Here is a 26,757-nt window from a genome sequence, read left to right as displayed (position 1 = left end):
GCTGGTGTCTGGGAGTCAGAGACTGTCTCTCCCTTTGATCTGTGGAAGAATCGGTGACATTCAGGCTGCTTGGCACTGCAAGTTTGAATGTATGGAAATTAAAAGCCTTAAGGGCCAAATGAGTGAAGCTGGATGCATCACAAACTGGCATTGCAGAAACAAAGCAGGTGTTTGCTCAGCTACCTATCTGTGCAGTGATCCAGTCATGAGCCACTAGAGCTAAAGGGGAATCTCTATAATGTATTTGCAGTACAGGGCCTATGACACAACTGAACAGGGCTGATTGTGTCCAACAGAAGGCAGGGCCTGTCTACTCAAACACTTTAGTTTGTGGCAAACTGTGGTGTGAATCTATCCTTCTGCCCCCCTCGGCTGCGCACTAATTGGCCATGTGGACCTGCTGTCACACACTAATTCTGTTGCGTACTTTGTTCTACCTGCTTTGAAATGCGACTGGAGCAGCAGAGTCTCCCTGGCCAGTTAGCGTGCAGCAGACTGCCATGGGGTAGCTTGACACCCTAGCTCGCTGCGAGCTAAGTGCTCATGGACAAGCCCACACATCAGTCACCAGGTACCTCAGTAACAGGCTGTCCCTGTCCTGAGACAAAACTCTCTAACCGGGGGTGGGTGGGGGGGGTTGAAATCCCCTTTCTGAAATGTTGTAGGTGAAGATGGGCACCCAGAGAGGCAGATTCATGCTGCGGACTCTGACTGAGCCCAAGCCCCCCATTCTGCCACCCCCACCCCCTCCCCATTAGGAAAAGCCCCAGCTTGCTGACAAGCAAGGGAACACCCACAAAGATAGATTGATCACACCCCAAAAATGTCGCTCCCATGCCAAAACCCACAGCTGTTTAAAATTGGAGAATAGTGGAGAGGAAGCACGCACAGGGGACTAGCAAAACCAGAGGAACGAGCCAGCACTGGAGTGGTTTAAAGCAATTACAGGCTATTTGTTAGTAATTCTGACAGGGACTGAGGGCTGGGCTGGGAGTGGGGAGCAGGGGTGGTTAAAATAAGGAGGGGAATATCCGCAGTGGGTGCACGGCTGGATAGACCAGGCAGGCTGCAACTGTTCCAGCCATCAGATCCTCTTCCTCCCCATCCAGCAGGGGCTCCAAGCACCTACTCAGATGAGCATCTTTGCTGGCTGGCAGGAGAAATACAGGCCAACACTTGAAATAAAGGGACATTTCAGGGAACCACCGTTCCCCAGGGCACAGCATGGAGTTCTCCCTCCAGCCTGTCCTCCTACCGCCCTCAGGCCCACAGTGCAATGATCATCACTTACAAGCTTCCGTGTAATGTTTGCCGTGGTACCTGTCATCAGCTTCAATACCTCTTACAATGAGGGAGGAGTGGTCACCCTCAGAGACAACTCAATGAAGTAAGGGGCAGGGAGTCACCCTAGAGCGGCACACGTGGGAGACAGGCCTGCAGAGCTTGTCGGCCGGTCTGGGAGTTCAGTTCCTGCCCCCCAAGACCAGCTCACGTGGTGGGGCCGGGAGGCGTCAGTAAATGGAGAGGAGTGACAGGCACGACGCTGGGGCAGAAGTAAGAGTCCAGCCAGTCCTTGCCCCGTGCACTCCCCTCCATCCTTCTCCCACTCCCACGGGGGCTGGGTCACCTCCCACCCGTGGCCTCTTGGCAGCCCCGGGGGTCCCATTTCAGCAGGCGAGGGCAGGTCATTCGCTCCCCATTCTCCTCAGGGAGGGGGCAGCTGGGGCTGTGCACCTCTCGCTGAACCCCCCTCTCCCAGACAGGGGAAGTACCCGCCCTAGGAGGGTTTGGAGCAGGGCTGGACTAAGCAAAGAGCTGGCGAGGTCCCCTCTCTCTGGAGGAAAGGCCCGACAGAAGTTGCAGCTGCCCCTCGCCCAGCACAAGGCCCGTGTGCAAAGGTGGGCAGCACAGCTGAACCGGAGCCCTGAGCCCTGGCTCGGGTGTTCAGCCCCTTCCTGTCACGCCTCCAGGGGCTGCATGGATGGCGGGCGGGGCAGGAGGAGCTGTAAGGGCTGATACAGGCTCCTCCACCCATGGAGCTCAGCCTGGAAGGAGAATCCCTCCCCCTGTGCATGTGTCCAGCGCCCGACCCGGATCCTTAGGGCTCCAGATTTGCTCCTAAAGTGGCATCTCTCGGGGTATCCGTAGAAGCCAGAGGGGCACCACTAATTGGCATGATGTACATAACAGACGAGAAATGGAGCACTCTCTATAGATGCTTTATAACCCGCATGTGCTGGAGGTGGTAAGCAAAGGAGGATGTGTGTCTTTGCATTTTAGAAATGACAGGTGTAATATATTGCTGCAAACGGTGGAACCCAGAGCTTGGTCCAGAAAGCCATCGATCTGAGCTTAATATTTCCTGTTACACTAGGATAAAATACGAGTCCCAGGTCTGGAAAAAGAAAGAGGGAAAGTCTGTTTGGGGAATTAGCTCATGGGCACTCAGTGTATATTTTATTCTTTCTGGCTCATAGTCAGTCAAACCTAGCCTTGGGAAAGCTGCTGTAATTATGATAAATTTAGTCTTGATTAACGACAAAAGATATTATTTCCTGGAGGTTACATATATCTTCGGACCAAGCTTCTCATATTCTACCAGGCGTCAGTGAAATAATACCAGAATCAGCGTGGTTCTCCACCTCGCTCAGTGCTGTGTGTGTGTGTGGAGCAGCGGTGGGGCCAGTGAAGTGCTATGACCCCTTGGGGAAGGAGATGTTCACTTAGGGCTCTGTTGCAAGAAACCAAGCGGGATGACGGGACGACGCTCCGCAAACACGGAGGTTGCAGCTCTCTGAGGGCTCTTCAATGCACCCTCATTCACCACCTTCCAAGCCAAGGTGTTCCCGTCTCCTAGCCTCCTGGCTCTCCTGCAGCTGGGAGTGGGATGTGTCTGTGTAACCTGTGGGAGGCAATCTGGGCCTGTGCGTTTAAGATGTTGGGGGCAGGTATTCTCCAGCTACCCCATGAGAGCCCTGCTGCAGCAACGCCCTTAAGCACATGCTTAACTTTAAGCCTATCCCTGCTCACAGCAGCACACAGGAGCTGCTTCAGCACAGCCTGTAACGGGGTGCTCAATGGAGAGCCTGTGCACAAAGGCTTGGCTGAACTGGGGCCCGGGGAAGGGGCACACTTAGTGCTGTGGTTATGGGATGAAGTGAATAGTGGGACCCGTGAATGTGGAGCTCTCTCTCCATCTATGGTCTTTGGAGCTCTCCTTCCGTGGCGTTTTGAAGGTGTTATCCCCTAGGTATCGAGGGAGATTGAGAGGGGGTGACGCAGGGAGGTGAGATCCCTGGGTCCATTTAGTCTGGAGGAACGATGAGTCTCGCTTTGTCATTGCCAGGAAATACGCACACCACGGGGGTTGGTGTCTTCAGGGGAATTCCATGCTCCCACGGGCTCCATCCTGCCCCATCACTAGGACAGAGCATTCCAGAGTGAGGAGACCCTCCAGCGAGTGTCAGCACCTGCTCTGAGACTTGCTCTTCCTCCTCACACACCTGGGAAACCATTCACCACACGGCAATGAACCCTGCCTCTGGGAGTCTGATGGCGACCCTCGCTACGCTGAGTCTCCAGGCCCAGCCTTTCAGCACAGGATTCTGCTGCAGGAACCTGGTTGGGGCGGAGAGGAAATAGCTTCTTGGCTCTCTAAAGGGTATCGCTGGATGTGCTGTGAATCCTTTTAGCACTAACCTGTCCTTAATACAGCTGACTGAGATCAGCATAAAGGGCTCCACGCTAACCTCTCTGGGAAGCGGGTACCAATTCCAGGCCTGGGACAGGGGGCCTGGGGCATGGAACAGGGAATGGACTCTTTGAACCCGTCCCAAACTGACTGACCTGTCATGGGGTTAGCTGAGTTATACACACACACACACACACACCCCATAGTCCAGCTGAGCAGCGTCTAGAACACTTTCCTCTGTTCTAGAAAGTGAGTGTTCCTGTATTCCATGCATTCTCACTGGAGCACGCGCCCTGGGACGCCCTAGGATCCACAGGTCAGATTTGGATCCAGAGGAAAGTATTTTTCACACAATGCACAACTAACCTGTGAAACTCACTGCCACGAGGATGGTGTGATGGCCAAAAGTATGAGTGAGTTCAAAAAGGAACAGGACAGGATCATGGAGGATGGGTCCTACAATGGCGATTAGCCAAGATGGTCAGGGATGCAACCCCGTGCTTGGAGTGACCCCAAAACTCTGACTGCCAGACACCAGGGTGGGTCTCTGTTCTGTATCCTCCCCGTGAAGCTCTGGCATGGGCCACTGTCGGAGACAGGCTACTGGGGGAGATGGGCCATGACCTGGCCGAATATGGCAGGTCTTGTGTCTTCTGGTCCAACACCGGCTAGGCATCTGAACCAGGCCTGACAGTGCTGCTCTGACACCATCTGTGTTCTCTCCGTGTCAGGGAGGAGGGATGGAGAAGTCATGAGCATGGAAAACAGCGGTGTGAGGCCCTACAGGGTTCCCTACGCAAGGCTGTGCAGATGGGTACCCCGCCCCCGCAGCTGTTTGGAACAACAGTCAGAAGCGCGGTTGTTTCTGGCATCTGATAAGGCCCGGGGCATTAGACCCTGGAAAGGAGCAGCTATTGCAAACCTGACCCTGCCCAATCCCACCAAGACGTCCACCACGCCTCTCGGCCTCCTGCAGAGGTGGCCACAGGGCGCAATGCTGTCTGAGGATCCTGTCTGCAGGTTGGGCTGGGGGCTGGCTCAGCCAGTTGTAAAATCTGGGTTCAGGTTCTGAATGGCCCAATAGAAAGAAGGAGACTCCTGAAGAAGACAGGTGGTTAGAGACTTGCAACTGCTACTGCAGCGTGTGTGTGTGTGTGTGTGTGTGTGTCTGGGATGGCGCTAGCGTGTGATGCTCCAGACAGCCCAGCAAAGCACCATGCAGCAGACCCCAGTGCCAGCGGCAGCCGGAAAGGATGGACGGCACCTGTTCACAGCCGTGGTGGCGTCATTGGCAGGCAGAAGGCAGGAGGAGCTGAGGGAGAACAACCTGGACAAAGCTGTGGGTAGACAGCAAAGACACCCTTCTGCTCAACGGCTGGGAATCCTGAATCTCTAGAGCTTGTCACACAGGACAGATCGGGCTGGCTTTGGCTCATCAAGGGAACACAGGACGATCATGACCTTGGCCATGACTGAGTTGTGACGTTATAAGTGTGATATAATATCTCATTGAAAGGTGACAGGGCCAGAAAGAGTTAATTAACTCATAGACTGACCTGACCCATGGGTGAACCTTGAGGACTGGTTAGGAAGATATGTAAATGACTAGAGCTTTGAAATGCAAGTCTGCATTGTTAGAGGTAGAAGGGGAGATGTTTGCTCAGGTCTTGTGATGTCAGCAAACAAGTCTTGTCTATTGCTATAGTTTTAATTCAAAGATCAAAAAAGGAATATTAACATTTATGATGATACTTGAGTGAAATAGTATTATTGTCTATGTGTCTCTTTGAAGGTTGTGCTAACCTGTATCTGAACTGTTTAATGGATAAATTACTCTGTGCTAATTGCCAGAATATTTGGGAGAAGGAGTTAAGCCTATTGTTTTCTCAGGCCAAAAGGCTGCTGGAAATGTATAAGAAGCCTGGGACATGATCCTGCTTCATCTCAGATCTGCTTTGGGTTTCAAGAGGGGGAACCCTTAAGCCATAAGGATTGAGATCCCCAGTCATTGACTGGAGCCACCCTGAATATGGACATTGGACTATAACCTATGGACTATTTCTAAAAGGACTTTTGGCAACTACAAGCTCATCTCTGTTAAGTATCTGAACCTCAAGAATTGAATTCAAGTCTGTCGGTATATTGATCTTTTAACCAACACTCTCTCTCTTTTCTTTTTTAATAAATTTTAGCTTAGTTAATAAGAATTGACTATAGCGTGTATTTTGGGTAAGATCTAAGTTATAATTGGACCTGGGTATGTGGCTGATCCTTTGGGATTGGAAGAACCTTTTCTTTTATATGATGAAGTAAGATTCTCAGGAATCATCATCATATCTGACAGGTGTGTCTGGATGGAGGCCTGAGGCTGGGCACTTTAAGGGAACTGCGTGGTTTGGACTTCTAAGTGACCAGTGAGGTACTGTAGAAGCTGTTTTGTGCTGGTTGGTAAATCTACGTATTGGAATAATCACCAGCGTTTGGGGTTTGTCTGCCCCGTTTGGTTTGCAGTTCACCCTAATTGAGTGACCTCAGCTGGCTCCCACAGGCAGCACCGTCACATGAGTCACAGTGTGTCACAGAGTCCCCGGGCCACGCTCTGGCACTGCTCCCTATGAAGCCAGGCAGCACTCTGGGGGAGCCTCCTCTCTCTGAGCAGACTGTCTTCAGGGCAAGAAGCTTCCACAGCTTCCACCTTCCTGGGTCTGACCTCGGAGCATCCAGCATCCCCTTCCAAACCGTGCACTTCCTACAGCGAGTCCGCCCGGGTGCTGCATGTGGAGGGAGGCATAATGGTTTGAACAAACAACTGAGACCCAACTCTGCCACTGCCTTTCTGTGTGACCTTGGGCAAGTCCCTTCTGTCTTTGAGCCTCTGGGTTTCTATCTGTGGAATGGGGATGATAATGGATGGGTCTCTTTAAGGAAAAGATCCAAAGTATTATTTTATTACTGACACTATGGAAGGCAGCTGCTTAATGACTAGCACTGCTGCTGAAATGGCTTATGCTGGCAGTTATAAAGAGAAGAGCAGCTAAAAGTCCATTGGAAGAGATTTTTTCAGGAAGGGTCATTTGCAAGATCAGTGGAGATAAGACGTCTCAACAGGGCTTTATCGCCATTGTGCAGCTGATGCCCCCAAACAGCAGAGTGCTGCTATTCTTGTGATCGGCCCCCTCCTCTCTAGTCCTGGTTTGGATTTCAAACCCCTTGGAGAGATGGAGGGAGGGATGCTGCCTCCCTGCAACGCTTTGCTTGAAAAGTTCCATTATGATGTTTTCCATAAGGTCCCTGTAAAACCCACATACATTATAGAGCCGAACTGCTAAGCCAGGCTCTCTCCAAGGCCTGCTCGACATATTCCTGGCACTGCAGTGCTCTTCGTCAGCTCTTGTATCTTCAAAGCTTAGTGAAATTCCTTGGCCAAAAAAAAAAAGAAAGAGGAATTATTGGTCTCTGGTAATCGTGGAGCCTTGGAACGCTCTGGTTAAGTCTGGGGATAAACATAACGCACTCCGGTTAGCATCTGGGACTCCCAGCCCCCCGGCTGCTGCCTGGTCTCCATTCATAGCTGTTCAAAGTTGGCAGCTAGGCAACTGCCTTGAGACGGTGACCTGTTATGCTACAGCCAGATGGAATATGCCTCTAGCCATGGGTTACAGGCTGGAACAAAGCCACTCACCTCCGTGCTTTGTCACAGACAAATTATTTGCCAAGAGATATACATCCAGGCCACGATCTGGGGGGCACCCACCCTGAGACACCTTAATGGGGAGCCTTATCTTCAGAAAGGGTGGAGCACCCACCCTCTGAAAATCGTGTCTCTTGAAAGCATCTCAGGTGGGCACACAAAACCACTAGTCACTTCTGAAAATCCTGGCCCTGGCATCTGTAAGTGGCACTGATGCACATGGAAGAAATGCAGAAGAGGGGCTGGGATAACGCTCTCTCTGTGCAGCAGCTCTTCTCTGAAATGGCTGTCCCAGTCCAGCCTGGGGTGGTGTTGGTAGCTCAGGGAACCTTCCTTGATTGTTTCTTTAATGAGGTAGATTCACTGAGAGGCTGGGGCGAAAGCTTTATGTGTGTAAAGTCTGGTTCAGTGGGACGTGCTGCCTGGTGGCAGCCCTGCGCCATGGGAAGGCTCTGCTTGTTCACTGGACATGGAGTCCTAGAGCTGGAAGGGACCTGGAGAGCCCAGCCCAGCCCCTGCACAGAGGCAGGACCGAGTAAACCCATCCTAGACCATCTGTGTCAGGGAGCTGAGCGTTAGCACCTACTGAGTTCTGGGAACATCTGAAGGCCCCTCTCCCAGTGCTCAAGCAATTAATGAGAAAACAGGCACAGGAAGGAGACCTGCAGGTGCAAACTCAGGGATCCAGAAGGGCATTTTGAGACAGTGACAGGGATTCCACAGGTGTGGCACAGGCAGCCTTTCCCTACCCTGCCTCTGTGCCCTGGCACATCATCTCTAGGGGAAAGTGCGGTCTCTGTGGTCTTTAGCCTCTCATCTGAGCCCACCAACCAGGAACCCAAACAGGCTGGGGGTGTGTGTGATATGGGCACCTGCTTGCTGGGAACAGGACTGAGAACTCCCAGAAACCAGCTCCCAGCCATCCATGGCTACCTACAGTGGGTGAAATGCAAACCAGTGGCTGAAGCTAAAAGGCCCTGGGTACCTCCTTTGTCCACTTGAGCTGCAAGCCAAAGCCTTCACAATGGCGAGGGTTCCTGATGTCCCCCAGTCGGTGCTCAGCACCGTTTACCTTCAGCTTTCCAGGCTGACACATGCTATGTAAGTGTAAGAGCCTCATTTATTACCCAGCTTGGATATGACAGTAGATGGGCCTGTACTGTGTGCAGCACTCATTTCCCCTTTAAACACATACACAGCGGATGTCTTGAGACATGAAAGCCTTAATCCTTCATAAAGCAAACACCACCCCCTACTAATCTCAATCAATGTAAACCTTCCCCCATGGCAAGATGCTGCAGTGTTCCCCTGGCTGGATTCATTTCAGAAAGGGCTGCAGTGTTGCACCAAGATGCTTTGGGCAGAGCACAGAGCACACTTCTCCTGGCTTTCTGTCTGCAAAGAGGTATCTGAGCTTCAGCCTAATTTCCAGGGAGAACAGGCACACACATCTGGCAAGTACAGTATATGGCATTACCTTGCACCAAGAGCAGCCAAGGAGTGCATTAATGTTGTAAAATGGTCCTGCTCAAACAGCTGAGAATCCCAAAGCTAGAGTCTTTCAGCCTAATAATAACCAGCTCATTGCTCCCTGGGAGCCTGTTACTACTCAATAGGTACATTAAACATTTCATTTAGCAATCCCATCGGGCACTCTGAGTGCTAGTGCTGCTGCTACAAGGCAGAATCTGCCAGTCCTCCCACCATGAACCCCAGCCACTTAGGGGTCCTGAAAGCAAGCAGCTTTCCTAATCAGCCTCTATCACATCTCATGGATGCACATTGGCGAAGGGTCAAGCTGACCCCCTTCCTGGGGGTTCCTTTGATGTTATACAAACATCCTGCTAGGACTGCTCCCTACTAGCCCACTATAGCCCTGTTCTCCTGCCCCAGGCTCAAACCCTTATATATCTTGGATTGGAGCTAATAGGATCTACCTGGTCTGATTGCCAGGATGAGTCAGCAGAACAGCTCTGCACCTTAATGCTGGGTCCTGGGACCTGACCCACAGCAGAAGAGATTAGGCACCTGGTTAAAGGTCTGTACCAGAGATATCACAAATTTGCCTCATGGTTGAAACACCGCAAGAAGCATGAAAGATAGAGTCAGTAAGATATATTCATTAGAAGAAGCAACCACCCTTCTCTGGACCTCCCCTCAACCAGGCCAACAAGCCACTACCTGTATGCACTGTAGTCCTGTACCACATCAGCTGAGAACGCCTACTGTAGAACTCCTGGCACAATGTCAGCCTTCCCTATGAATTTCTTGGTCTTTGTAGGTTGAAACCATTCACTGCAGGCTGAGAGGTCTTTAAAAAGGGATCACATGGACTATTAGCTCTGTGTTTCAGCTGGTGCAGGCTTTGCTTCGGAAGGAGGGTGACTACTGTGAAGAACTGCTTGTGTGGCTTTGTCTTGTTGGAAAGACATGCAGGAGATTTTGTGTTTGGGACATGTGGGAAATACAGGGCTTCATTAGGCAACTATTAACTTTAACGCTGATCCATCAAGGCTGCCAGACATCTGAAGCCAGAAGGATAACTATAGCACAAGAGAAGCGAGCACTCCGCAAAGCCAGAGCTGTAAATGTTGTAACAGTGGTACCCACACATGTCTGCCCGACATGTGGCAGAACATTTCGTGCCCGTATTGGCCTTATCAGCCACCTGCGGACGCACTGTGGACAGCTCACAACCTGCTAGATGTCAAGGTCTTCTTCGAAAACGATGGACGAACATCACATTAACTTTAAACACATGAATATTCTCATTGCGTTCAGGGGGCAAGATGTGATAACGATAAGTACTTGCAGGATGGGGCCCAAATTTACAGAGAGAATAACAACAATTCACACTTATAGAGGGAGCCCAAAGCATTTTATAAGCTATGTGCCAACAGTGCTTCTGAAGTGCAGCCACTTGTGGAGCGCAGGGTGGCAGAATCTCACTGGTCTGCAGGGGAGGGGAGCTAACTGTTAGATCTAGGGATTTATTCACCTTGGATCTCTCGGATCTGAGGGATTTATTTTGATTGATTTATTATCTTTATCACATCTTTTTAATGATCACATGCTTATTGAAAAGCTGGAAACGTACGAATAAATATTGCATCTGGAGAATGGTTTTTGGGGCCACTTCTAGGAAGAACCTACCAGAGAAATGTCTGACAGCAGCAAGCGTTGGTCCAGGCGCAGTCCAAGCAGTGAGCCACTTGCATATAAATTCACTTTTTGCTCATACATGCTTTATGGATCCACATAAACCCCCTGACATTTCTCATTATTAATCATGCGCTGAATGTGTAACAGGAGGCGTAGAAAAACCACTGGAGGATGGAGAACACAACCTGTCTGCACAAGTATATTTGAGGGACTTTTTCAATTTTTAATGAATAGGGCCCTATATTTAGTAATTTCCCTTTCAATATTATTCATCAGACAAAAATTTAATTTAAACTCCATGGGCACTGAGGAGGCTTTGCAGAGTCAGTTGGATATTTGCTGGTCCTGTCTGTAGCTGGGGCTCTGATGGATTGCCATCTTGACTTAATTTGAAAGAGACGCCTGGAAAATATCACAAGGAACATTAGCAATTTCATCAATAGAAAATAGCTCTGCTCTCCTTTCTGTATGTTGAATGGGCACTAGTCCTAGCCGTCATACGAATCATGTAACAATGGTTAGTGTAACTCCCATGCAGAGACTCAAGGAACTCAAAAGCCAATGGGGAAAGAGAGCTACAATATATTTATAACTGGGAGGTGACTCTGACTGTAGGCAGAAAGGCAAACATGTCTGAGGGGTGCCAAACCGACAGACTGATCTGCCTTCGAACTGTCCCAACTGGGCTGTTTGATCCAACACTCTCCAGAAATTGGCTGCACTTCCAGTCAAAAGCCTTTGTATTCTAGGCTCGACCCAGAGCACAGATACATTAATGTCCCTGCTCTCTGGGACACCTTGTATTGAATGCCACCCGGGGCTCCAGCAGATCTCAAAGCACTTTGCAGTGATCCATGAACTGAAGCATCCTTCATCCTTCTGAAATATCAGTATCCCCCATTTTGCAGATGGGAAGACTGAAGCACAGAGCAAGACAGTGACTTGCCCCAGGTCACCCAGAGAGATTGCAGCAGAGTGGGTAACAGATCCCAGATTGCCTGGCTCTCAGCCCCACGACACCAGGCTTTCCATGCTGCAAATAAAGTATCTACGGCACCTGAAGTTGGAAGCTGAAGTAAAAACATCTTCTGCCACTAGCCTTTGCTTCTGCGGCTTCCATCTGCTCTTTGCACTAGGCCGACACACCTGATGTCTAAGGAAAGGCGAGATCTTCCAGAGCCACGAAGAGGAGCTACTGTGTTAGGGGCAGGAGGTCCAAGGCTTTGGAACATCGCACTAGCCCTGAGTGTGAGGAGCTGTGGCAGGGAGATTCATGAGCACACCTGTTCTTAGCTTGCTTTCAGTGCCTTTCAGACAAGGATCCTACAGTGCTTCGTTAAATTAATCAGCAACATCTCACAGTGTCTGTGTGGTAGGCAAGTGTGTGTTACTAAACACATTGTGGGGGGGGGGGACACGGACTAGACGTGAGGTGGCTTACTCAAAGTCACACAGCCGAGTGTGGAACCTAGGAGCCCGGGTGATCTCTGTACAAAGCAGCACAGGAAAACCATGAATAGACTTCTACGGCACACACCTCTCAGGGCCCTCATCACAATGGCCACCATGAAAGCTTTGTCCTTGTGGTTACCATGACCTCATGAGAAACCTGTGAGAGGTGTGTGTGTCTGGTAGACTATTGTGTGTGTCCGATAGACTATTGTGTGTGTGCTGCAGTCAAGTATCCGCTGTCCCATTCTCCCTCTCTCTGTAGGGATAAAACCAGTAACTGACTCCTCTCAGGACCCCCGTGTCCTCCCCAGCTGCACAGAAAGCATTTCACTCTCCCAGGGCCTTGGGTATCATTGTTACAACAGAATTTCCTGTTATTCCAGCGGTGTCAGAACAAACAGCTGGGCACCTGTCCACCCTTCCTCAGCAGGGGCCAGACGGCTGTTTTTCTTGAAGTGTTAAAACACTGCCGATGCCAAGGGCTGTGGGGCGTGGGCTCTTTTGTAGTCTAGGTGCTTTGACAAACAAGAATCTGAGCTATTACATAAAAGTCTTGACTTGCTGCAGTGAGAGGGCCAGAATCTGATCCCTTTACTCACACTGAATGGTCCCTTAGGCCTGGTCTGCACTAGAAAGTTAGGTTGACCCAGCTATGTGAAAAATCCCCATTCCTGAATGACATCAACCTAGCTACCGTCGCTTGGGGTGGTGGATTACCTATGCGGATGGGAGAACCCCTCCTGGCAGTGTAGGCAGTGTCTATGCTGAAACGCTGCAGTGGTGCATTTCAAGTGTAGACAAGCCCTCACTCCACAAATAAGCTCCTTTAAGTCAGTGCTAGCCCAGATACGCAAGGGGATCAGAACCTGGCCCAGATTCTACTGTGCTGCAGAGCTGTGGCTTGAAAAATGTACTTGTGGAAGAGATAGGGCCAGACCCTTCATGGCACTGTAGTGGGGGTAGCTCTCTGCGAATGGGACCTGTGGATACTCCATGCCCCATGTTGCTGCTGGAAGTGGTGCGGCATTACAACAAAGGGATCGGCAGGAACAGTTATCTGGGTAACAAGCTTTCCAAAAGCCTCAGTGAAGTAGATTGGGACAGAAGGGGAGAGATAAGCCAAGATGGAAAAGGACCCTGGGCAGTGACTTGAGCTTCTCCCACTTCATCTGCTTTCATTGTTGACCTAACTTCAGACTATTGGTTATTGTCTTTTTTTTATATCGTTCTGGAGAAAAAAACTCCTAATTTAATATCTTGATGTTACTTTGTAATGTAATAATGACACCCCCACTTCCACATGGGTCATCAGCACAGCACAGTATGAGCCTGGCACCTTCTGCAATGCAGCACAAGTAGCTACAGATTGAGCTAAAACAGTAAGTATCTGCAGGCAGCAGTAGTAGCTTGCTCTCCTCTAGTGGACCAGCAATCGGAAGGAGATAGACAGACACAAGGACGGATGTGCACTGCCAGTATGTTACACTAAGAACATGTCAGACTTGGGTAAGAAGGTAGAAGTGATTCAGACAACACGGCTCTAGTAGATAGAGAGGTATAAGCCTGCATTTTAGACTTCAAGCTAAGAGAAAACTGATGCTGTTCCAACCGACTACACCAAAGAAAATGGGACGGCAGTGGTATCGTTATACAAACTGACAGCAACATTTCTGGTCAGATTAATTTTGGGGTAAACTATTGTTTTGCAGTATCAGACTTCTAGGCGTGAAACACTCAACTAAATTACACAATCTCTGCAAAGAACAAGGAGTGCCCCAGAACCCTGGCATTAGCTGAAGCACCATTTCTCCATGAGATAACGCATACTGTGTTATCTCATAAACGGAAGGCCCTTAGATACTGTCACCATTGTGCAGTATTAACACAGGCACTGTGGGTCCTTATCTCTAAGAGCCAGTTATGTTCTGTTAACATGTGCAGTATGGAGAATATGGGCACTGAATGTTGGCCAAATAACTAGGGTGACCAGATGGCCCGTTTTTAAAGGGACAGTCCCGTTTTTGGGACTTTTTCTTATATAGGTACCTATTACCCCCTGCCCCCTGTCTTTTTTTTCACAGTTGCTATGTGGTCACCCTACCAAATAACACACATGGCATATATCACCCATCAACTACTTAGTGATAGGCTTCCTTGGATGCAGCTGACTGCTTTGCTTCCGAGCGTCCTGCAGACAATGAGCTCTGGCTATTTAGCTATGGTATGTGATGGAGTTAATACTATTTTCTGAACTCAGTGGCTATGAAGCAATTTCAGGAAATAGATGAATAAACCAGCCTTTTGTTTCTGAGAAATCACACTGCAATTCAAAGCTCGGGTCACAAGTTCAAATGTTTGTGGGTTCCTAGCCTATTGTCAAAGGTTCACACTGCAAATCCAACAGAGAACTTGGCCTGATGTGCCTAGTCTCTGCTCAAGAAGAGCCAGGACTGGAACAGTAATTGGAGTTTCAGGCTGGGAATAAGATGCATTGGCAGAGTTGTATAAGGTCCTAGGATTGGAATTGTAGGAGGGCTGCAGGTCAGGAATGAAGGACACTGGAAGAGAGGTTTGGTGAGCCTGCATGTTTAGCAGCTGGAAGCAGGTCTGGCTTGAAGTGAATCAGTGAAGTCACTTCTCTCCCCTGTAGGTTTCCTGAGCTGACTCTCCTACCATACAAGGACATACTCAGCTACAAAAATGAAAAGTTTATATTTCCTGTCAGTTTCCAAACCCACTTCCAAATGGGCCTCCTGGTTTCCAAAGCTCTCCCTGGACTTGTTCCTTCACTTCTCCAGACTCCAGCTCCCTGATTTTACACCCTATAGCTGCTCCTCCAACCCCCTCACTCCTCTCCTCCAATTCCCATCCTCCCACCTCCCACCACTTCCCCACTCTGTTCTACCACATGGACTCAAGTGAGCAAACCTAACACACGGTTAGGTTTGCTCACTTGCACTGCCGTATGTCTCAAGGAAACAATTACATACTTGGAGAACATATAAAGTAACATAAAACAGTCGTTGCACTTTGAGGACTCCAATCCATGTTAATTCAGATTTAACTGCAAACAAACTGCCTCTTTTTGTGAATTGCCTCTAGCCAGTTGCAAGAGTAACTGTGGAATAACACTGGTAGCAGCAGGAACATAAACATACTGCCCCACGTTTGCTAGTGTAGCATTCATGCGGGGGAAAGCTACTGTGTGAGACCAGGGTGCCTGAGAGGCCGCAGAGCAGGTTCACTCTGTGAGCGTTTTTGTGTCTGTATGTTAAGTTAGCAGCACATGGACCGGGGTTCAGGGTGGGTCACGACACACACACCCTGCAGAGTTTCACTGGGAACAATGGGGCCCCCCTCATCCAGACAGGTGGCAGCCGCCCACACCCTCCTCCCGGGGAGCTCCCGGGGGGCTGGCCTGCCAGAGGAGTGTAATCCCAGCCAAGAGCCGGATGACCCTGTGCCCTCACTGCAGGCCCCACTCCACCCCCGTGCCAGGGAGACGGGTCCTGCCCCACCTGGCGGGGGGCACTGACCCCAGCCCGGCAAGACGGACACGCCCAGCCCCTGGTGCTGCCCAGGGCACCAGGCTGGCCAGGCTGGCGCTGCAGCCGACACTCCAGCACCTGGGCCAGGCTGAGTGCAGAGCCTGGGCCAGGCACCACCCCACGTGGCAAGGCCACATGGCAGGGGATGCAGCTGCTCCTCCAGCAGCCTGCTCCCCAAGTGCCACCTAGAGGCCAGACTCGCCGTCGCTGGGCATGCTGGGGATTGTAGTCCTTCCACCCTGAGCCTGCCCAGGGCATGCTGGGAGCTGTAGTTGAGTCACGCGCTGCTCTCCCAGGGCATGCTGGGAACTGTAGTTGAGTCACGAGCTGCTCTCCCAGGGCATGCTGGGAGTGGTACGTCTCCCTCCCTCTCGTTCCGAGCATGCCCCGTGGGCGGCGCGCGGTGCATTGTGGGGGCGGTAGTTCGCCTGGCGGGGCGGCCGCGCCGGGGCGGAGGAGGCGCTGGGCCGAGGGGACTCTAGTTCCCGTCACACCCCGCGCCAGGCCCTGCCCCGAGGCTCTGCGGGAGGCTGTCGGCTGAGCGGGTCCGGGCCGACGCACACCGGGCCGGGCAGGATGTCGCGCCAGGCCGGTCGGGGCACCGAGAGCAAGAAAATGGTAACTGGGGGCGGGAGGACCCGGGCCAGGCCTGCGTGGGGGAGGCGGCTGAGGAGAGAAATGGGGGCGGGGGCGTTTGGGGCCTGGCCGGGGGGGCTGGAGTCGGGGTTTGTGTCTGGACCGTGGGGGCGGGGCGGTGCCTGGAGCGGGGGGTGTCCGGACCGCGGAGGGGCCTGGAGCTGAAGGGCAGGGCAGGGCAGGGGGGGTGTCTGGAGTTGGGGGTGTCCGGACTGTAGGGGCAGGGGTGGTGCCTGGAGCTGGCGGGGTGTGTGTGTCGGGCGGTGCCTGGAGACTGGGGAAGGGAGGTGTCCGGCCCGCGGAGGGGCCTGGAGCTGAAGGGCGGGGCGGGGGTGTCCGGGCAGGGTGTCTGGAGTTGGGGGTGTCCGGACTGTAGGGGTGGGGGGGGAGGTGGTGCCTGGAGCTGGGTGTGTGTGTGTGTGTGTCCGGGCGGTGCCTGGAGACTGGGGAAGGGGAGGTGTCCGGACCGGGGAGGGGCGGGGCGGGGGGTGTGTGTCCGGGCGGGGTGTCTGGAGTTGGGGGGGGGGTGTCCGGACTGTAGGGGTGGGGGGGGAGGTGGTGCCTGGAGCTGGGTGTGTGTGTGTGTGTCCGGGCGGTGCCTGGAGACTGGGGAAGGGGAGGGGTCGGGAGCTCGGGTCCGCCGCGCCTTCGGCGGGTTCCCAGCCGTTCCGACGTGGGGCGGGCGCGGTGGAGGGGCCTCGGTGCCCGTCACCAAGCTGCTGGCAGGAACCCGGCTCATCCTGCCGGGCACGGGCAGCTTGCGCCGTCCAGGGACTGGCTGCATCCCCCGGGCTGCCCTGCAGGGAGGGGATCGCGGGGGTCAGTCTGGGGCGCCGTTCGCTGACTAGCGCCCTGGCCGCGCTGGGTGCCCCTGTGCCTGCTCCAAGCTCTGCATCACAGAACAGCGACCCCACCCCACCCCACCTGGGGTGATCTCGCATAACTCTGTGATGCCTTAAATACCTGTCCCCTGGATCCCTGCCATGTCTCCCCAACATGCACCCCATGGTGCTTGGAGGCTGCTGCCTTAGGAACTTAGCATTGTCTGACAGTGGTGGATGTTCTGTCAGTGTAATAGTAGGGGCCTGTGTTAATGTTTATGTGGGAAGTTATCAGTCTTAAACCATCACTATCCTAATTCTGAGAGCAACACCCACAGTGTAAGGAGCTGAAGTAATGCTGAGTGTAATAGTGCTGCAAAACAAGGCTTTGGAGCAGAGGCTGGAGCGCGGACCAGTAGGTTTTTGCCCGGAGCCGGAGCGGAACAATTCAAAAATTTGATTGCTCCAAATCCCTGCTGCAAAATCCTGGCGTCCTTAGGTTAAGAGCAGGAAGGCTCTCTCTGTTTTTAGAAATGTGCCTTTGAACTGCACAGTACATACCACATGTTGCCTTTCCGAAAAGGTGATGCCACTTTTGTGTCTTGCCTGTCTATAATCTTATTCAGTGTTACCACTCCACGTGAACCTAGGAGTGTGAAAGATACGAGGAGTAAAGGTATAGAACAGGGATTGGCAACCTTTCAGAAGTGCTGTGCCGAGTCTTCATTTATTCACTCTAATTTAAGGTTTCACGTGCCAGTAATACATTTTAACGTTTTTAGAAGGTCTTTCTATAAGTCTATAATATATAACTAAACTATTGTTGTATGTAAAGTAAATAAGGCTTTTAAAATATTTAAGATGCTTCATTTAAAATTAAATTAAAATGCAGAGCCCTCTGGACTGGTGGCCAGGACCTGGGCAGTCTGGGTGCCACTAAAAATCAGCTTGCGTGCTGCCTTTGGCACGCGTGCCATAGGTTGCCTACCCCGGTATAGAGCTTAAATTTCAACACTAAGATAAATGGAGCCAAACTCATCCATCCTTGATATAATAGCGCCATTAAGTCACAAGTGAATGTGGCCTGTTGACTTAAATAGAACTTCATTCATTCATTAATTTTATTTTCTCCCTTAGCCTTTTCTAAACTCGGATGAATATCTGTTTCAGTTTGCAAGTTTCAGCAATGAGTGCAGATGCTGAATTTGGTTTGTCTGTACTCAGCAGTAATTGAGCTCCATCCATTGCAGACCCCCTTTGTCAGCCACTGACTCCATTTTTCTTGTGTGGACACGGCTTGTGTTTAAGGCATTGGATTTATTTAATTAGCATTCAAACACTCTTGTTACCACAATAGTATTATGCTACTGAAGATGGTACAAAAGGCAAGTAAACTTAGATTAATGATTAGTTTGCTGTGCTTTCATATATAAATGAGAATGAAATACAAAAAGGCTACCTGCTGTAAAGCTGATAAGCAATTTGAGTCTATCACATTACGTAAAAACCAAGCATTGATCTACAGGTCAGATCTCTGTGACTAGGTATTTTTAAATTGTATAGGTGCGTTGACTGTAACATTTGAACATTACTAAATGGCATCCTCTAGCCTCTTCCTTTCAATTGTGGGCTCCTTTTATACACTTCTTTCAGACTGATAGCAGTAGATGAAAGCTTGATGACAGGATGCAGTTAATTTAAACACTTTGGAGTGGTAACAGCTGGATTTTCTTCATCTGTTCACCCACTGCTCTGTCTGGCTGCCGGGCATGTGACTTCACTGAAATGAACTGGTCCCTTAACAATAATTTAACCTTTTTGGCATGTTGGTTAATTTTTCCCCCCAGGTTCCTGACTATCCCAGTTGAGCTAAAGGAGCCTTCTGTTGTGTCATTTTTGAGTAATGTAAACTTAATCTTTGACTTTCAATGATGAATTTAGCATTGTAAATACTAAACAAAGAATGAATGCCAGAGCTCTAGAGCTGTAATTCTAGTGGCTTTCCTGCCAGTTTCGCTGATTCTCTTTGAACCCAACAGGAGAGCCTAGATCTGTATTCTCTCCAATTGTTGACCTTGTTAATTAACATTAGATCTTAATGACAGGACAGAATACTCTATAATTTCTAACAAATCCAAGTCCTACTCATTGAATGTTGCAGCTTGGGAGTGATTCCTTCCTGTGTTTCAGACTTGGCTGTGTGTGAACTTGTTCAGAATGTGGTGTGATCAGTGTATCTCACTTAACTCTGATGTTGTCTCTTTTCCCTTCCTTTCTGCCTGCCTGCTGCTTTCATTCTGTAGTATTGGTATTTGCCATTCATTTCACCTTCTGCATCTATGCATCTCATGGTAGGTGATAGGCTACTTAATTTGAGACGAGACTTTCCGTGATATTTCTAACAGCTGCAAAAAATGAAACCAAAAGTCTTAAATATTGAAAATAACATGCCTCCTTGAGTTTATTTATTTCAGATAATGTGAAAAACTAACTTTGGTGTAGATTCTTTACTTTTGTTTTTCAGCAACTTAGAGAATGAATTGGTAATCGCTGTTCTGATTAATGGCTACTGAGAAAACACTAACCATGTTTTAATCACTTCAGGCTCAGGAAATATAGTGGGAGCAGCTGTGAGAGAGCATCTGTTCTTTTATTCATCTTCTGCATGAATCTGGCACTTGTGGAAGAAAAATAATCTTGATTAGAATTGGGCATAGTGGTGCAGATGCATTGCATAGGGTCTACCAGTGTACTTCAGTCCTGACCTGAAACAGTCCCAGCTGTTCCAGTCCTGGTCTTTGTGAGCAGATACAGTCTTTTGTGCTAAATTATGTGCTGTGGACAAATCACCTTTGAGGGCTGGGATGTAACTATCAGACTGACCAAAAAAAAAAATCAGTTTATGAATGCGGGGTGTTTTATGTTCTAATGAAGAGAACTGCATGTGGAATCTGAGAAATACAGTGCAAACGTGACACAGGTAAAATATGGATTACAGAGGTTGAGGGCTTTATGGGATATTTTCACTATCACTTCTTTAAGTCACTAATCCAAATCTAGCTCACATTGCTAGTAGTTGTAAATTGTTGTGATGATAGAGATTATTTGGTGGTCTGTATAAAATGACTTGGAGGTTTCACTCCAGTTCTTAATGGCGTGTGCTGATTATGATCTAGAGCAGTGGTTCCCAAACTGGCGTTCGCGAAATGTTACAGGGAGTTCTCCGGGAAAAAATTCCCTAATGGTGGACAGAGCTGTCCCTAGGGACCAGGACCGGGTAGCAGGGGCCAGCAGCCCGCAGCCCCTGGACTTCCAAGAGCTAAGCAGATCAAAGCAAGCATCTCTATCACACTGAGGAGACTTAAACTTCAAGACTCCTTATAAGAAACAGAAAGGGAGGTGAATATTTTTTGCTGTTTTTTAAATTAAATCAGCGTGTCTTGTTTTTTAAATTATTATGAAGAACAAGTTTAAGCTTTGTTGTAACGTGACCTGTTTGCCAGGACTGCTCAAGACCTGAATGCTTGTGTAGGAGAAACTCTTGAGTTGGCTTCTTAAATACCTTCCTGCTGTTTCACATCTGATACTCCTTGATGAAACATAGGAGCCTTGTTTTATAACAGGCTTATTCAAAGTGATACAAGCTACGAAAGTGAGATCTTGGAAGAGTGTTGCCGTTTTCATAATGTAATAAAAATACTGTAATGATAATAAATAATAATAAATAGTATGTAATAAGCATGTCATAAAACACATTTTATATTTCCAAGATCACGGCTTTTATAATTTATATTCAGGTAAAGGAGAAAATCCCTGGAAATATTCATTTTTAAGAGGGGGTTCACGAGACTTGACGTGCTGGTGAAAGGGGTTCACAGGCTGTTAAAGTTTGGGAACCACTGATCTAGAGACACCGACTGGCAGTCCACCAGAGAGGCTAAGGATTGAATGACAATGGAGACCGAACAGCCCTATAGATGGCTCCTTCAGGTCAGGGCTGGACACATTAGTGGGGAGTGCAGTGTGTACTGGGTGTGTGTAGGGGAATGTGCTTTGCCTCTGCCCATGTGGTTCATATGCTGGAGATGGAAGATTTCTGTCTCTGGGGCAGTCAGTTTGTCATCTTTGAGCAGCACCCCAAAGATTTTTAAAATACACTGAAGTTCACTGTGAGGTTAAAGTTTCCTTAAAATAGGAAATCTGGGACCTCTGTAGAGTTGGTTTAGTAATTGATTCCTTTGAATTGGAAGCTTTCTGGCCTCCTCTCCAGGCCAACCAAAGTAAAGATGGGAACAAAACTCAAAAGTGCCCAGGGGTTTTTCTGCCCAGCTGATAAATTCCTTTTGAATCTGTTTAGAGCTCGGAGCTCTTCACTCTGACCTATGGAGCTTTGGTCACTCAACTGTGTAAGGATTATGAGAACGACGAAGATGTCAATAAACAGCTTGACAAAATGTAAGTTAACATGTTGGAGTTTGAGTCCTTTGGGAAAGTTTGTACGAGGCAGAACTGTTTAAACTGCTGTTCCTTACTTTCTGCACCCAGCCCAACTGGCAGACTGAACACTGTTCACTTGTGTTTTTTTCAGAATTTAAAACAAAATATTTCCCCCTTCTTTGGTATCTCCTCACATACTTAGTTTCAGAGAACAGCTTTATTGCATAGATTTAGAACATCTTCCTGGAGCTGAGCTGTGCTGTTACAATTCTATAGTTTGTTGCTGTTTGGTGCATTGACAGGGGCTACAACATTGGAGTTCGGCTAATAGAAGATTTTCTGGCCCGGTCCAATGTAGGTAGATGCCATGACTTCCGGGAAACTGCAGATGTAATTGCAAAGGTAATCCTCCAAGTACAACCTTGCATGCCTTTATCAGTGCTGGTCCCATGCATGTCCCAGCACCATATCCAGGCTGTCCATGGACTGTTAAGAAGAACCATGCAGTGGGTCACCAGGGGCACAGCTTCTGATTTAGAGTGAGGTAATGAATGGTGCACAAATGGATTCTCACAGACTCATAGACTTGAAGATCATAATGGTCCCTTCTGACCTTATAGTCTGACCTCCTGCACAACGCAGGCCACAGAATCTCACCCACACATTCCTGTAACAAACCCCTGACCTATGTCTGAGGTATTGAAGTCCTCAACTTATGGTTTAAAGACTTCAAGGTGCAGAGAATCCTCCAGCAAGTGACATCTTTAAACCACAAGTTGAGGACTTCTAAAATGTATCTTGTGGCTTCTTGCTTCCTGAGCTTAACTAGAGACTTTGAAGTATTTTGTATCCAAACTAGAGTTTCCTGAATATGGGGAGAAAATAACCCAAGAAAATGGAAACTGCTCCAAACTAGACAGAATCTGATTCAAATAGTGTTCTTGGATTTTTTCCCCTTGAGGGAATATTGCTCCCCTCAAGTTCCCCACCTGTGAGAAGGGGATAAAATTACTCACAGGGCTGGTGTGTGGCTTTGGGTTGGATTTTCCAAAGCACCTAAGGAAGTTAGGTCCCTGATTCCTCTTAACTTTTGATGGGCGCCAAGGATCTGATTGCCTTAGTAAATATTTGCGAAGCTCATTAAGATTTTGATGAACAGTATTGTCGGGAAATATTACCGTTTGGGTCACTTGCTTGTCTCTGCTCCATATCACTCAAAGGTGGCATTTAAAATGTATCTGGGCATCACCCCGAGCATCACCAACTGGAGCCCAGCAGGCGATGAGTTCTCCCTCATCTTGGAAAATAACCCTCTGGTGGACTTTGTGGAGCTGCCTGATAACCACTCATCTCTTATTTACTCCAACCTCTTGTGTGGGGTGCTGCGAGGAGCCTTGGAAATGGTGAGGCTTCACTTCTCTCCCAGGAAGGGTGGGGGAGTTGTGGAGGTCTTGGCTGGAAATGAAAACATGGAACCTTCTGCAGACATTTCAACTCACCCCCTTGTGCAAGTTTATGGTCTTCATGTTTTCTCTTGCTGTGAATCTGTCAAGAGCAAAGTAGAACTGGAGGAGCCGGTTGGTATTGTCCAAAGGGAAGGGTCTGTGCTGAGTAAAGTTTATAACTCTGCCTCGATTAATAGAGGGAGTGTGTAGATGCCCTGGGGATAAGGGTTAGCTGGACTCTGTCTTCTAGAAGCAATGCAGAGTTCTGAAGGGAATCCCAACCGCTGCTCTTGTTGGGAGATTTGTCTGTCTAGGGAATGATATGGCCCCATCCCCATAGTATCTGAATGCCTATGGCATAGGGGGGCAAGCCAGTGATCTTTGATACAGTAATCAGTGCCCTTTCTAGGACCCCATATGACGCGTCCTGTCCTGTGTCCTGCACCATCCTAAGGGGTGGACAGATAACAGGGAAGCTGTTAGTTTAACTTCAGAGCAACTTTCCTTTTGGTTTTGCTTTTCCTCCGTCCCCCAGGTTCAGATGGCCGTGGACGTGAAATTTGTCCAGGATACGTTGAAAGGAGATGGTGTCACAGAAATCCGGATGAAATTTGTTAAGCGGATTGAAGACAATCTCCCGGCTGGAGAGGAGTGAGCCACAGTGCAGTCTCCCCAAGGGACTGGAGGGACCAGCTGCTGTGGCCTATAGCTCTTGTCATGGATTCCTAGGGATTTAGTGCCCCCTTTAAATTCCAACTCCTCAAGACTCACTGACTGTTTAAGTTGTTACATTTCCATTTTCCATATAAGACAACTCTCTGGGTTACTCTGCTTATCCCACAGGCTCATTCTAAAGATTTTCATAGGGTGGATAACTTTTTCATACGACCCTCAGAGACTCTTTCTACACTCAGTTTTTAGCTGGATATTCGGCTGTGGGCAAAGTTTGCTCCTTAAACGCTAAAAGATCTCCAGGCGGTTTGAGTATGGGACTGAGTTTCATAACCAAAAGAGAACCCACCACAGGAGCTGTTTTCTTCTTGAGACACAGGCATTGCTCCCACTGGTGCTTGTGAGGGCTATGCTAGGCTTGCAGATGGAGGGGGTGAAGCATGTGACTGACTGGCTAACACATGTATGTAGCAGCAAAGAATGAAGCATATAAAGTGAAAGGAATGGGGGCGCCTAATGGAGCACACAGTAGGTCCTACTCTTTCCAGCTGTGCCTCTTCTTACTGAGGACACAGTATCTGTTGTTAAAACTCTGCAATAGGCTCATGGAGTGAAAAAGGGATGGCAGAGCACTTCAGACAAGCCCTTTTTGTCCAAAATAAAGCTTTGGGGGCTTTTCAGTGCAAATGATCTGCTTCCATTTGGGGTAAGGGTGCTCTTGGGTGAGAGGGGTTTGGTGGCAAAGCGAACTTCTGGTTTGTCAGGGACTATATTTGAGGGTCAGCAGCGTCAGGCTCTTAGTTCATTTTGCAGAACAGAATTTCAGTGGTCATTTTAGGACCCCGAGGCTCTCACTTTTGCACTAGTCCTATGAACATTTCCAGTCTCTGCTGAAAAAAATAGCCCTGGTTAGCTTGCTATGAATATTAAATATTGTTCTCCAAAATATACACTGAGATACTGCACTGATCTCAGTTTCTTACTCAAAGCAAACTACTCATAGCTAATTCTGAGTTTAATAGTTAAATACACATAAAATTAAAACCTCATTATCTTACGGATTAGCCAGGAAATGCTGCCTTAGAGTGTAGCATCCTAGCAGGAGGCTGGGCGCCTTCCTTCAGAGGAAAATGGTATAAAGATGAAGAGCATAACCAGCATCTTGGGAGATTCAAATTACCTGGTTCCTTCTTTTTGGCGGCAAGAATTTTCAGTTCTTCTCTCTCAACAGTGCTGCTAGGAGTCGATCCTGTGGAACAGTCTTGTCTGGGTATATTGTGCTATGGTGGTGGTCTGACTCTGGTATGTGATAAGGTTCATAGGGGTCAAGTAAATTGCATTATAATGCCCTGAATATTTTTAATAGAAAAAATAAATTAGTGGCTGAAATGCATTCATCATTTCATAGTGTGTGCAGCCTGGATTTTATTTCCACTGTTTGACAATATGTAGATATCAAATCCAAACAGTACGAAGTACTAAATGCATTTCAGCCAATGTAATTCCACTTTCCTGCTATGATGTAGAAATACTCCGCAGTGTGAAATGGGGCTTTGGTACTTTCTGTTGTGCACAGTTAGATTAAAATAGAAGTTTCCACATTATTTTAATTGTTAAGGTACAGCAATGTATATCCTCTGCTCTTGTTTAGGATAACTAAATGAATTGAAGCAGTGGTACTAAGATAAACCAAGAGGCTGGAAAATTCACATCTTTTGACACTTTATTCAAATGAAAAATTCAATTGAACGTTCAGAGTGCTTGGAGGATGAAAAGCATTTAAGTGCGACGTTGTAAGAGACAAATTTTAACAGGCATTTTCAAAATTAACCCCTCTGGGACATGAGTTGCGACTACCTTAATATCAGCCTTAGCCAGGAAGTCGTGGACTGGACTGTGCAGACAAAAGTCCCCTTTTATTTGTAGTTGGGGGATGTCTCCAAGTTGAAGATGATGAGCGCACACTGAAAGGTGGTGTGAGTGAAGCTTGAGCTGCTGCCACCTCTGCAGTATCTGTTCTAGGGATAGACGCTGCCAGTCTGTCGCCTTTCACTAGCCTGAAATGCCCTTTAGTCCACTTCTGTAAAATCCTTTGCTGGGTACGTGTGTGACCCTGAAAAGCGCCCCCTATCTGAGTCACAATTTACCTTGGAATTCAGTGCAGTTACATCTCTGAGCAAATCCTGCCTCTTTCACTTGATTCCGGAGGGCAAAGGTAGGTATGGTTATAAAGTCACCAAGTTCATTTCACCCAGTCAGTGAGTGGGGTGCAGAAGGGTTTGAAAGGGAACGGTCTAGGTTGTGAATGCTCTTATTGTGTATTGGTCCATCTACTGTCTTATTTATATCCCTCTGTGGGATGCCAGTTCCTGTTTTGAACATTGAGCTGTCTGGAATGTCACCCGTTGTGGAATTCCTGCCTCACTCAAATGAATTCTGATAGCTACAGGAGTCGAATGCCCAAAATAGTATTTTGCAGTTCTCCCTTAAGGGGGCAGTAAGAGTCTATATTTAAAGAGTTGCATTGACAGAGCTGATGTTGGGTGTACAATTGCAATGTGGTGTTTCAAAGATGTGTAAGGATCACTCATTTGTTTCCCTTTATTGGTCCTTGTAAACCATTTTAAGGCTGTATTTTAAAAGCCATTACATTAAAAAAAAATCCCAATGATGACTTTTCAGTGGTCTCCTGATCCTTTCAGTAAAGCCTGGGAAGGCGCTGAGATGAGCGTGGATGTGGCATGCTTTCTTGGGGTGACAAGGTGCTGTAGAAGGAATGTGTTCGGCCACGCGCATGTGTGGTGGGAAGGAATTTCAACAATGGCAATTTAGAAACAGTCATGATTGGTTATCTTAAAGGAAGTGTGTGTAGTTCTTCTTGCCCAGAAGGATGGTAGCTTGGAGAAGCTTTTGTGTGTGGATCCCAGACTCCTTGCTGGGTCGCATTAGGGCATGGCACGGACTCTGTTTTTGCTCATTCAGGAACTGGCATTCTGGCACGGTCATCCTCTCCAGTATGCATTCCGTGTGCCAGTGCCGGGTGAACATACTCTGCAAACCAGTCACTAACTTCACAAGTGGCTCCTTTGTATTGGAAATGTACACTAGGAAAACGCCTTGGCCATACTGCAAGGAGAGAATCTAGCCCTTATCCCCCCCGCTGCCTCTTTCTGTTCGGTCTCTTTAAAGAAATGACAGGCTT

General features: G+C 48.6%; 1 protein-coding gene across 4 annotated transcripts; it reads left to right on the top strand.

Annotated features, from left to right (window-relative positions):
* Positions 1 to 15,934: 15,934 nt before the first annotated feature.
* TRAPPC3 (trafficking protein particle complex subunit 3) lies at positions 15,935 to 26,236 on the top strand. 4 transcript variants are annotated; one of them, XM_039511709.1, is made up of 6 exons: positions 15,935 to 16,162; positions 18,172 to 18,386; positions 21,359 to 21,456; positions 21,797 to 21,840; positions 22,659 to 22,841; positions 23,419 to 26,236. In XM_039511709.1, the coding sequence occupies exons 3-6, from the start codon at positions 21,384 to 21,386 to the stop codon at positions 23,536 to 23,538; spliced, it is 420 nt and encodes a 139-aa protein (XP_039367643.1). In that variant the 5' UTR covers positions 15,935 to 16,162; positions 18,172 to 18,386; positions 21,359 to 21,383; the 3' UTR covers positions 23,539 to 26,236. The 4 variants fall into 4 exon arrangements, with proteins under 4 accessions (XP_039367643.1, XP_039367642.1, XP_039367641.1 ...); XM_039511708.1 differs by having other exon boundaries at positions 15,942 to 16,162; positions 21,741 to 21,840; XM_039511707.1 differs by lacking the exon at positions 18,172 to 18,386 and having other exon boundaries at positions 15,945 to 16,162; positions 21,741 to 21,840.
* Positions 26,237 to 26,757: the final 521 nt, after the last annotated feature.

Source organism: Mauremys reevesii, linkage group 23, assembly GCF_016161935.1.
Source record: "Mauremys reevesii isolate NIE-2019 linkage group 23, ASM1616193v1, whole genome shotgun sequence".
Classification (NCBI taxonomy): Eukaryota; Metazoa; Chordata; order Testudines; family Geoemydidae; genus Mauremys; species Mauremys reevesii.
The sequence above is the reverse complement of the archived record's forward strand: the minus strand, read 5'-3'. Positions and strand labels throughout refer to the sequence as shown.

Excerpts from the sequence above, each read along its gene's own strand:
- TRAPPC3 (XM_039511707.1), top strand. The coding sequence starts at position 16,121 with ATGTCGCGCCAGGCCGGTCGGGGCACCGAGAGCAAGAAAATG. Across the intron at positions 21,841-22,658 it reads CTGCAGATGTAATTGCAAAG|GTGGCATTTAAAATGTATCT; the intron begins GTAATCCTCCAA and ends TATCACTCAAAG. Across the intron at positions 22,842-23,418 it reads TGCGAGGAGCCTTGGAAATG|GTTCAGATGGCCGTGGACGT; the intron begins GTGAGGCTTCAC and ends TCCGTCCCCCAG.